The sequence below is a fragment of the Leishmania donovani genome, chromosome 33, assembly GCF_000227135.1.
Source record: "Leishmania donovani BPK282A1 complete genome, chromosome 33".
In the NCBI taxonomy this organism is placed as follows: Eukaryota; Euglenozoa; class Kinetoplastea; order Trypanosomatida; family Trypanosomatidae; genus Leishmania; species Leishmania donovani.
The window spans coordinates 419370-431381 of NC_018260.1; the positions used below are offsets into that span (position 1 = coordinate 419370).

General features: G+C 55.1%; 2 protein-coding genes across 2 annotated transcripts; both read left to right on the forward strand.

Moving 5' to 3' along the window:
• Positions 1–2530: 2530 nt before the first annotated feature.
• LDBPK_331210 (pumilio protein, putative) lies at positions 2531–5044 on the forward strand (the record flags this gene model as incomplete). The annotated part of the gene is made up of 1 exon (XM_003863898.1): positions 2531–5044. One exon carries the CDS (start codon positions 2531–2533, stop codon positions 5042–5044), a length of 2514 nt encoding a protein of 837 aa, XP_003863946.1.
• Positions 5045–10061: 5017 nt separating this feature from the next.
• Positions 10062–10571, forward strand: LDBPK_151060 (60S ribosomal protein L6, putative; the record flags this gene model as incomplete). The annotated part of the gene is made up of 1 exon (XM_003863899.1): positions 10062–10571. One exon carries the CDS (start codon positions 10062–10064, stop codon positions 10569–10571), a length of 510 nt encoding a protein of 169 aa, XP_003863947.1.
• Between the last annotated feature and the right edge of the window lie 1441 nt (positions 10572–12012).

Consider the following 12012-nt stretch of genomic DNA (forward strand, 5'->3'; position numbering starts at 1 on the left):
CGTCGCTCGGCGCCATCGCCGTGAACCCGCCGCTGCCCACCGTCACCGGTGCCCGAGGCGAATGCGCCACGAACAGCGCGGCCTGCGTCAGCGGCGCGGCGCTCACCATCAGCAGCACCAACTTCAACTACCGCGACCACGCCTACCAGCAGTTCTTCGTCGGCGTCACGGAGGCGCAGCGCAGCGCCATCCGCCTCACGCCCACCGCCGTCAGCATGACCGACCTCACTGCAAACCTCACCGTCGCCCATGGCACGCCGGCCGGGAGCTATCCCGTGTTTGTGAAGGTGCAGGTGTGCATGATGCACATGATGTCGCCGCCGCGCTATGTGGGCAACCTGGTGCTGCAATCCGGCTCCATAGCCGGCTTTAACACGGAGATGCCCACTGGAAATTCTTCTGAAATCCAGGGCGCCGTTGATGGTCGTCATGGCGGTATGTCCTCGGGTTACATTGCTGTCACTATTCTTGCCGTGGTCTTCGGCGTGATGTTCCTCATCGTGCTCGTGGCTTTGACGCTTGTGTGCCTTCGCAAATCCGAACGCCGCCGTCGTCTTCCGGAAGGAAATCGCTTCTGGGATAGCATGGCGAGTGATGTGCCAGCGGTGGTGTCAGATCGTAAAGATTTCAACAGCGATTGTGTTGTGCACTAGTACCAACCGGATTTTCGCTGCTTGCGCGGAGTGGTCCAACGAGGAGGTGAGCGAGGTAGACATCGGAAGACAGGTAAGGATACCCGCAGTTGTCCTGATCTACTCGTCTCTGCTCAGGAAGTGTCCACGATAGCTCGCTCTAGCCTGGCTTATCAGCGGCGTCCACGACTTCGCCGAAAGCGGCGGCGTGGCGTCGTCTACTCCCACCACCACCCGCATCAGTTTACGCGCTCTTTTTTTTTTTGACTTTCTTTAGGGAGAACACGGGTAGTTAACTGTGAGTGTGCATCATTGTGCGCACTCGTAGCTCGGCCTGCCTTTTGAGATGCCCCCGTCGGCGCACACAAACGATGCAAGGGGCGCGAAAAAGAGAGAGCGTCAGCGTGTTTCTTTGCGAGTAGTTTATTTCGTTTTTTTTTCTCTTCTCCTCCTATCTGTCGCTCTCTCGCGTGCCTCTTGCCCCCTCTTTACCGCCACCTCTCAGGAGAGTAGCGTTGTGAAGGACTGGTACGCCGATGGAAGTTAGGCCTTATCGGTGTGTGTGTTTGTGTCTGTGTGCGTGTGTCGCAGTCGTCGTATGACCTGCTCCTCCACACAAAAGCACACGCACGCACGCACGTAGGCCAGGCTCGTACGAAACGGGGCGAAGTGAGTTTTTTTTTTCGCTTTCTTTTTTTTTAGGCTGGGAACGTTCACCCGACATCTGTTGAATTTCCTTCACTTACGTCTGGTGTGCACGTACTGGTCGCTGTCGGCATGTCGTTTCACCTTCTTCCTTTACGTCTCGTACGCACAAACGCCTCCGCTCCGTCATCGACAGCATGCGCTCCTCTTTTTTGTGTGTGCGCGCGGACGTAGGCGCTACCGCCCACGACGTCGATGTCGAGAGCACACAACTAACCAATTTAGTCTACGTGAGGGTTAAGGCTTGGTTGCAACCGCCACACACACGTACACACCCTCTGATAGCGTCGTCGCGAAGACTCCCCTAATCGTGGCACTCATCTCTCCAAAATGCTTGAGAGATGCCCCCTCCCCCGCACACAAACTCCTCTGCGCTGTGATGCTGCCTCGGTAGGTCATCGTCCCCCTTTCTCTCTCCCGACTCTACACCTTCCTCATCCCTCTCTGAGCCTCCCCCCCCCCCGACGCACACGCACACGCATTATTTGCTCGTCATCGAAAAACGCCCATTAGCTACAAACTCTACAAAGAACACCACACACACACACAAGCCAGCAACAAAAAAAGGGCATAATCAAAAAGAAAAAGGTACCCCCCCCCCCTATCTACACACACACGCGCACCCTCACATAGGTATATATATATATACCACATTCCAGAACAGGCCTCCCTCGTATTTATTTTTCCTGTTTTTCGTTCTCTCTCTGTTTTCCTCTCTTGCTGGCTTGGCTTGTTTACGTTGCACTCTCATTGTCTCTTCAGCGCCTCTCTCCCGCACGCACACACACACACACTCGACGCCCTCTACATTTACGTGCGTGCTCCCTTTGTTGTTGTTTTCTCGGAGAATAGAAGACCGAATAATACAGCTGTGAGTAGTGAGTGCGTGGGCGGTTTAGCGAGCCAATCTCGATAGCATCGACAAGACGCGAAAAAGACAAGCAGCCTTGCACTCTCTTGCATACTTACGACCCAGTCGCCCACAACGATACATACGCACCGATACGGTCACTGTGTCCCCTCCTTCCTCCTCCCTTTTGCGTCCTTTTTTGGGGGGGCTCTTGCTGGCGTATTCTGTAGCGCTTGTTTTGGACTTCAGCGCATCGTTGGGGTACCTGGCACCAGTCATAGTCCTCCGCACCCTCCTAGCAACGCTGTAGCTTGCCAAACATCCACATTGCAAGACGATCGAAATGTACTCGGAACAGAGCTGGAACGATCACCACAGCGTCTCAGGCACGCAGCGCTTTACGCGTGGCGGCGGTATCGGCAGCATCAACCCTAGTGGCCGCGGCGGGGCTGGCGGCTACGACGTGGGAAGCGCAGCCGCCGCAGGCGGGTACAACAGCGTCGCGGCCGCACGTCAGCAGTCTCCACAGCCCACATCCTTTTACCCTCCTGTAACCTCGCGCTTTACTCCTATGGACTTCGAGCTTTTTATCAACAGCAACCGTGACCCCACCGATGAGATGCGGCGTTCGCAGGAGTACTACTACTGGTACCACAGCAAGCAGCCTCGAGACCCCCGCGTGCCGCAACCGCTACCCTCTCTGGAGGTGCAGGAAACATTCACCACCATGGAGACGCCGTGGGAGGATGTGAGTGCGATGCCCTCCTCTACTGCTGTTCGCGCAGGTACTGCTAGCGGCTTGGGGCGCAAGATGGGTGGCAAGAGCCTCGCCCTCGACGCCAAGGATCTTTGCGAAACGCAGGAGGCGCAGGCCATCAACCCGTACGGGCACAGCCTCATCACCGAGAGCAACATGATGAGCCCTAGCACGCAGTTCTTTGCGGCGTATGCCCCAACACCGCTGGCAATGGCAACCCCCAGCACCCTCCGCGCCTACGCGCACGGTCACTTGCCCATGCCTTCATCCGGCAACCGCGGCAGCTATGAGGGGGAGATGGCCGGCGGAGTCACGTACGGCCGCGGCACCGCGCCCGCCGCCAAGAGTATCGCCTCACAGCAGTACTACACGCAGGAGCCCATGAACGCCTTTGGCCTCTACAACACTGGAGTGGACCCCGGTTCCAACTACTACGACGCCACGCAGGGCAGCAGCAGCAACGGTCTTGGCGCTGGCCACGGCAATCCATACCAGCTGATGGAAGGCATGGGTGAGGTAGACCCAACCATGTTGTACAGCCAGCCTGGGACGGACTGCGGCTTCCAGAGTCGCGGCACAGGCCGTGGCGGGAATCGTCGCTACAACAACAACAGCGCTGGAGGTGGCGTTGGCGGTGGGCGTGCTGGCCGGAACAACTACCGTGGTGGACGCGGCGCTGGTGGTATGGGCAGCATGGAGAGTGGCAGTGGCCCGAACAGCCACCGCTTTGTCGGCTCGGAGAAGCTGCGCATGTTTCGCCACGACGTGGCGGAGCAGAAGACGTCACAGTGGCGCCTGGACGACCTCAAGGGCTACGCTGTGGAGTTTGCCAAAGACCAGGAGGGCAGCCGTTTCATCCAGAGTGCCGTCGACACGGCCAGCCCCGAGTCGCTGGACGTCCTCTTCCACGAGATCTTTGAATCTCCGCTAGAGCTGGTGACGGACATCTTCGGCAACTACGTTCTGCAGAAGCTCTTGGACAAGGGCAACACGCCGCAGCTCACCTTTGCGGCGGAGCGGATGTGCGGCCATGTAGTGGAGCTCACCATGCAGACGTACGGGTGCCGTGTGATTCAGAAGTGCATAGAGGTGATGCCTTCAGCTGGCCTGGACATCATTCTCGCCGAGCTCAAGGACAACGTGGCAAAGTGCATCCAGGACCAAAACGGCAACCACGTCATCCAGAAGTGCGTCGAGGTCATTCCACAACGGTGTGGCTTTATTATTTCGGCCTTCTCGGGTCGAGTGATGGAGCTGGCCACGCACGCGTACGGGTGTCGTGTGATTCAGTGCATCATGCAGCACTGCCCTGAGCAGGAGGATACCATCTTCAACGAGCTCCTCAAGGCGGTCGATGTGCTGGCGAAGGATCAGTACGGCAACTACGTGATTCAGCACGTTTTGCAGAACGTAAAAGATGAGAGCAAGATCGAGTCCGTCTACGCGGCGCTGAAGCCCAAGTTCTTCTACCTGAGCAAGCAGAAGTTTGCCTCGAACGTGATGGAGAAGCTCTACGCCCGCTCGAGCCCTGCGAACCGCATGGAGATTGTGGAGATGATGTGCGCCGACTTCCCCAGCAAGGCAGATCACGTGGAGATCGTCGCCTTTAAGCGGTCCGCGACAAAGACTGCGGCGATAGTGAACGCGGAGGAGGGTACTTGGCCGCCGACGAGGAGCAACGCCGATGGCACGGTAAAAGAGGTGAAGGAGAAGAACCGCGAGGCGAAGGATGCGGCGATGGGCATCATTGAGGAAGTCGTCTCGGTGGGCCTCGGTCAGCCCAGCATGCTCTGCCTCATGATGAGCGACCAGTACGCCAACTACGTGGTGCAGCGCGTCCTGGACGCGTCCGAGGTGGACCAGTTCGTGAAGCTCGTCGACAACATCGAGAAGTATATACTGCCGATTCGCACCTACACCTACGGCCGCCCCATTGTGCAGCGGCTTTCTCGCCGCAAGCTAGTGCTCGCCCCGGGCGACGAGGCGGGAGAGGCAGGTAGCACCAGTATGAGTAGCCACAATCACAACGAGGGTCGCGCCAACCATAATGAGGGCCGCTCCAACCACAACGAGGGCCGCGCCAACCACCACCGCCGCTAAAGCAACAAAGTTAGGACCCGTGAGGGCAGACAAGGCTAGCCGCGACATGTCGTTCTCTATTCTCGTGTGTGTGTGTGTGTGCTTTTTGGTTTTCGCTTTTTCTGAGCCTCTCACCCCTCCCCTCCCCTCCCCTCCGCCTCGCTGTTCGGCTGCCCATGATGCGCTTCGCTTCACACACACACGCGCACAGCACCTCGCTTTTGATGCTGCGTGCGTGTTGGTGGATGATGGTGCCGTTTTGATTTGGGTAGCTTCCCTCCCCCCTCTCCCCTGCCCTTGCCGCTGCACTCGGACTCCATGGAGACTCTGGTGTGTGCATCTTCTTCATCTTTCCTCGACTATTTGTTCCACCGAGCCTCTCCGCGTTCGCTTCTTCGGGCGCCTTCCCCCCCCCCCACGCGTCTCTCGCCCTCTTCTTGTGAACGGAGGGGGAGAATGGATGGCGTGTTTACGCCTCTCCCGATTCCGCGCCTCGCCCCTTTCTCTTCTTTCCCCTCCTGACCCCTTCTCCGATGTATGTTCCGGTGTGTATTACGTTGCCTTGAGTTCTTTAGGCATAAGCGTCTGAGTGATTTGCTCTTGCTCTGCGATTAGTTCTTCTTGCCTTTCTTCTCTCTTCGACAGGTGGTGCGCTCTAGCACCTTTCCACCTTTCTCTCTCTCATAATATATCATATTGGGTCTTTTTGTTTGGTGTCTGTGTTCGGCTTGGTTTTCTCTTCAGGTTGTGTGACCGTGTGCGCGCCGGTGAGCGAGTCGACGTACACACGCAGATGCACCTTCGCCAGCACGCACACCCTTGACAGACGCGTCCTCCTCTCCACCCCCCCCAACCCCTTTCCTTCTCTGCGCTGTCGCAGCGCCACTGGTAAAGAACGAGAAGTGAAAGGAAAGAGCCACCGACTTTACGAAAACGATAAAGTGATGTGACTTGGAGAGAGATCCGTCGGGTGTGCGTGTGTGTGTGTGTTTTCTGATTGATCACTTCTTCGCCGTACGCGCTCTCTCCCTAAATTTACCTCCGTCGTCTTTCTCTCCCGTTTTTCGTTTCGTCGTTTTTTTTTCGTTTTTTTTTTCGTCTCTGTTTCGAACTCTGGGCTATCTCCATCTACCAGCTGTATCACGAAACGGTAGAACAAATATATACAAGAAAACGAAAAGACATTTGCACGCACCCGAACCCACACAGAGACACGCAACCACAAACGCAAGGAAGAAGAAGGCTCTGCATGTTTCTCCATCTCTTTTGGGGGAGAAGGTGGAGTACGTCTTGTGTGCTCAGGGGACATCACCCCTCCATCCCTTCCCCTCCCTTCATCTCCCCCGCAAAGGAAAAAAAAGAAACAATCTCCTTTCCGTTAACCGCCAAACCCCTTCACGCACCTCCCGATACAGGACTGAGATGCGGAGGGAAAGTGAAAGGGTAAAGGAAACGGACGGGCAAGTGCGACCAAGTGTATCTGGAACTCCTCTTGCGAACCACAGACCCCATCCCCACATCCTCGCGCACATATGCGTCACGAGCAGTGTCACAGGAAGACGAAACGGGCGGCGAAGTCGGCCAAGGCGTCACGAGCCGTTATTGCCTCTCTCTCTCTCGTTGATCGTCGCTCGTGATCGTGCGGTTCGGTGTGCATGTGCACGTGTGTCTACGTCAGTGTTCTCTTCCGACGAAGGGTCAGTATTAGATTCGGCTCTCTTTGTTTGAGGTGTGCGCCTTCTTTCTTGTTGTTTTGGCTGGTTCTTTTCGTTTTGCGGGTCTCTTTCCAGCTGTTCACGAGTCTTCTTCCCTTTTCTTTGTGTGTGTGTGTGTGTGTGGCTTTCGTTGTGTGCATGTTCGTGTGCTTTCCTTTGTTGTTGTTTTGGTCTTTGCCGACGAAGCAATAAACGGCTCCTACATTTCCCGCGTTTTCTTCGTGTCTCTTTTCCCGCCTCCCTTCCCCGTGGAACTTTCACTCGCCGTCGCCGTTTCAGGTCATCTCCCGCGCAGCAGCCGCGGTCTTTGTCCAGTGCGATTCGGCTTGCTTTGATCGCCCCCCAAAACGCACACGCGCGACCGAAGCGAACAGCACGTGCTGTGCAAGAGCAAAGCAAAAAAAAAAAGAAGGGGCCAGATAGAAGGCCGTCATGGCGTTAGGCCTCAGGGATGAGGCCGCTGATGGAGTACAGAAGAAAAAGGCCAGCATAAGTGCTCGCGCCAGCGGAAGGGATAAACATGCGTTAGGAGGGGGCGTGTAAGTCTGGCAAGCGACTCTCGTTTAGTTTTTTTTTGTATCTTCTCGCCTTCTGACTTTGCCTTCACACTCGCCTTCCCTCCTACCTAAGCATCACTGTAAACCAAGCTTCAACAAACTACCTCACCACATGTTTTCCTTTTCCTTGAGCTCTCCCCACACACACAAGCACGCAATCTTTTCGCTGCTTCCACTTCTCTTCCTCTCCCCCATCACCCTCGCCTGACAACGAGGACAACCCTCCTTGCCGCCGTGATACTTGGCAACGGAGAACGAACGAAAACAAAAGGAAGAGAGGAGACAGGCGGGAAACCTCATTTGAAGTATTTAACAAGAGAAAATTAGAAAAATGAAAGAAGCAATGCGACCGTAGAACATTTACTTTCTCTCGCTCTCGCTCTCGCTCTCTGCCTGTATTTGTCAGCCCATGTAAAACAGCAATGCTATCTCATCCCCACCTTCGTCTGTGTTTTGCTTTGTTATCTGCGCCGACTACCATTACCATTTACCTTTTCGCGATCACTGCCCTTTTTTTTTCACGTTCTCTTCACAACTACCCTCTACACTTGGCACTCTCCTTTCCCCCTTGCTGGCAATGTGTGCGTGTGTTCTTGTTTCCAAGTTTCGTCTTTTTCTCTTTTCCTTTTTCTTTGTGTACGCTTGTGTGTGTGTATGCTGCTGCTGCTGCTGCTGTGGTTGTTGGATGTGGCGATGTCGCGGGTCGCGTCTTCGTGTACGTGTGTGTTTGTGTGATCATCGCTGCTTCGCTCGTTCGCTCTTTCACTCTTTCTCTCTCACGTGCGTGTGTGTGTGTGTGTGTGTGTTTGCCTGATTTTTTGTTTCTTCGTTCTTCTTATGCTCCTTTCCACTTCCTCTCTCCCCCTCTCTCCTTTTTTTTTTCGCGGAGTTATTTGTTGATCTCGCCCCCGCTGTTTGATCCTCCTCGCTCACGTTTTTTTTTATCTCGTGTTGTTGCCATCTTCGTTTTCCCCGGCACCGCGTCGGTGTGGTCGTTTGGTGTTGTGTTTCGATTCGCTTTGCCGCTGTCGAATACGCCCCACCGTCTTCGGCGGAGGAGGCCGCGAGAACGAGCAAGAGAAAGCAGGGCTGCTAAGCCGATGCGGATGAAAAAAGAAGGCGACCGAAAGGCGCGCAAGTCATTTTTTTTTGTTGCATGGAAGTTTTTTGATGATGTGGTGATTGTTTGGTTTTCCTTTGGTGCTGTCGCTTGTCATCGTGTTTGGTGCGTCGGTGAGGATATGCCGGTGTGTAAGTGTTTTGTGTATGTGTTTCGTGTGTTATAATGTGTATTCCTCCTCGTCGTTTTGGTGTTCGCTTTTCTCTTTCTTCTTTTTCCTCACTGTCTCTCTCTCTCTCCTTTTTTCAAAGAAAAAAAGGAACGTGCGTGTGCGCATGTGAGTGCTTCCCGATGCATGCACGGCGTACGTTTCGATCAACGCCGCTGGTGCTATTCTCATTCGCAGACACGCATACACAGAGACTTGCACGCGCGCACCTTCTCTCACGCTCTCACTTGGCTACGATGAATAGAGAAGAGCAGCGGCAAGCATGGTCATTGATGGTCAGCAGGAAAGAAGTGTCTCTTGCGCAATCTATGTGAGGCAGAAAGAGAAAGAAAGGACGGCTCGATATGCGCTTGACGCAGGCAGCTCTTTTTTTGTTTTCATCAGGGGCTCGGTAAACACCACCGGACGCTGAGAAACGCAGGCATGTCTCTCAGCCTCGCACGCACGCTCGGGCTCATACGCGCACGCACCGTCAGAGCTGAGAAACAAAAAAGGTTGAACTAACAGATAGCGACTGATGGAGCAAGGAAAGTATTTCTTTTCCTCTGTCTGTTTCTGGTTCATTGTGCGTGCCCGTGTCGGGAGGAACATGACGAAGACTCTCCTGGTGGTAAGGACGATTATTGCAGTGGGTGCTATTGCCCTTGTATCACCACCTCTGTTGTCCAGCAGCACGGCCGGCAGGGGGGTGTACATGTAAATGTGTGCCGTTGTTGCCCCAATGTGTTTGGTGCGCGTGGAAGTTGGGGATGTGGGGACAGAGAGACGAGGGTAGAGAGGTGGTGGTGAAGCGCGGGACAAGGTGCAAAGGAACGTATACGCACGCCGTGTTGTGTGCAATGGAAGGAAGTGGAGGGGAAGAGAGACGCTGGCGTGACTCTGCTGCTTGCAAAGGTGCGTCGATTCGTCCTCTCCCTCGATCTCCTCGTCATCCACCCTTTTTTTCACCTCCGCACTGCTACCACCATCATCGCCACCACGGCCGTCTTTCCTCGCCTCCCTCGGCCCACACACAAGCACAGATAAGCGCCACAAATACACAAGTGTTTACTTCTCCCTTATCGCGATGTCTACTGTACGAACAGACAACAACTCGCACACAAAGCCCCCCCTCTCGCGATGGTCGACTATCATATATACGCAACGCAGCAAAAAGAAAAAGAGGTAGAAGAGAGTAGAGAAAAAGAAAGAACAAAACCAAAATTAACACGAGCGTGATCTCTTGGTTTTTACATGTGTGTGTTTGTTTTTTTGCCTGCGCATTTTTCTTTTCTTCTTTACAACGCTGGTGGTGCGACTCCGCGTGCGTTGTTTAGTAGCCCACAAAGACCAAAAATCCTTCAACCGTCTTTTCTCTGTCGCAGTTGTGTCATTACACCTTCACCCGTTTCTCCTTCCTCGAGCGCTCTTCATGTTGCCCCTCTCGTTTTTCCCTCTCTCTTGTCGTTGAAATTACCTATGCGGTGTGTGTGTGTGTATGTGTATGTGTTTGCATCCTCGTGTGACCTTCTCCCCTCCCTTCCTCCCTCCCCCACTCCCCTTTTTATACAGATGCCCTTTTTTGTTTTTCGTTGTCGCTTTCCCTTTTTCTCGTTTTCGTTTGTGTACGTGTGGGTGCTGTTCTGCTTGCCTGTATGTCTGCCTCTCTCTCTCTCTCCCTCCCCCTTTTCTGCACGTCGTGTGTGTGTGTGTGTGTGTGTGTGTGTGCGTGCGTGCGTCTGCACGGTGCGGCGTTTTCTTTGTGTTTTGCTGTGTGTTTTGTTGTAGCTGTTTCCTTTTCTGTTTGCTTTTTGATGATGCGCCGCCCCTCCTCCTCCTCCCTTTTCTTTTTTTTCGTCCCGCCAGCAGACCTGTCTCGCTCTCGCTCTCTCCCTCTCTCTTGTTGCTACGCTGGTTTCCCCTCCCCGCCTGCTTTCCGTGGAAAGCGGCGCCGTGCGCTTTTGAGTGTACGCGTACGAATCCCGCAAGAAGGGGAACGGCTGTTTGATAGCCAAACGCAGACGGGCACACACACACACGCAGAGCGAGTGGCGTGCATCAGAGGCCCGAAAGAACCGCATTCCATGCCAAGCACGAGAGGACGAAAAAATAAAAGGAGCGCGATGCGAGTGGCGACGGAGAGGCTCTCGCCGGTGCAGCCGAGCCCCGCGATCGTTGTGCTGAGTCTCTTTCCGGTCTGCACCCCTCTCTCTTTTGGCCGGTTAACCTTGACGGTGCAGCGGGCATCCTAACGGAGAGCAGGGCGTCCGAGAGAGGCGAAGGAGGTACATAGCAATGTCACGAGATTACGGCAAGGAACAGACAAGACGCCTGACGTGGCTAGAAGAGTGCAAGAGACATCGCTGCACTCAGGCTCGCCTGCGTGATGGAGTAAGGTGTCAAAGGTAGAAACGAAGCATACCTTTTCTTCGCATGTTTTCACGGTGCCCACTTCCCTGCCGTACAACAGGAGTCAAACGCCACTCTAACCCCTGACCCGTCACGAGGCTCCATCGTGTGGCGCGAAGCAGCCGCAAACGCGCGCGCTGCAGCAGTGCATGCTCGGTTATACAAGCAGGGTTCGGCATCAAACCCTACCCACCATCACCCGCCTCGCAGGTCGCCTCACAGGCGCACTCCTCGGGGTGGTTCAGGCGCCCTACACCAATAGACACTGAGAGACTGGTGAGGTACGTTCGGGTCGCGCTGACACTCTGCCCATCATGTGGATGGCGCAAGCGTGTGCACTGTCGCGGGTTGCTCTGACGCAACGCCATCCAGGGTCTCATCGCCGGCATCAGCAGTGGCACATCGCCCCAACCTCCCCACGTCGTAGGCACTTGTCCCTGTCACCACCAGAGGTGGTTCGGCATTTTTCAGGGCCGGCGATGCGGGCCGGCTTCCTCCCACACAAGGCGGGTGTGCTTGAACCTTTGAAATATCACGCCTCGAGGTGCCCCCCCCCTCCCTCTCGCCTCGTCATCGGGGGCGCAGCGGCAAAGAAACGAAAAAGAGAAGAAAGGAGGCTGAGATGGGCAGAAGGGAAAGATCCGCGCCGCGCGCCCTACGAAAAGTTTGGCGCGTACGCCAAGACCACAATCCGAGGACGGAAAAGAAGGACGACGTCGGCACAGGAATGTCCATCGCCATGGAAAACAAAGAGGAAAATGAAAACGATGGCCGAAGCGCAGCAGAAAGGGCCAAAGGACAACAGAGAGAAAGAGAGTGGTGGCGGGGTGAGCGCGAATACGGGCCGCCCAAGCACGTCGCTGGTGGAGAAGAGGCCAGAAGAAAGTCGACGAGCACAGGTGTCGCCGTGGCATTGGCGTAACAGACACGTGGATGGGTGTGCATGCATCGCTGTGTGTATGCTACTTTCGTTGAACCGGGACACGCACGCTTTGGCTGATCGCTTGCACTCGACCCTTCGGGCTTCAGTTCCTCCTTTG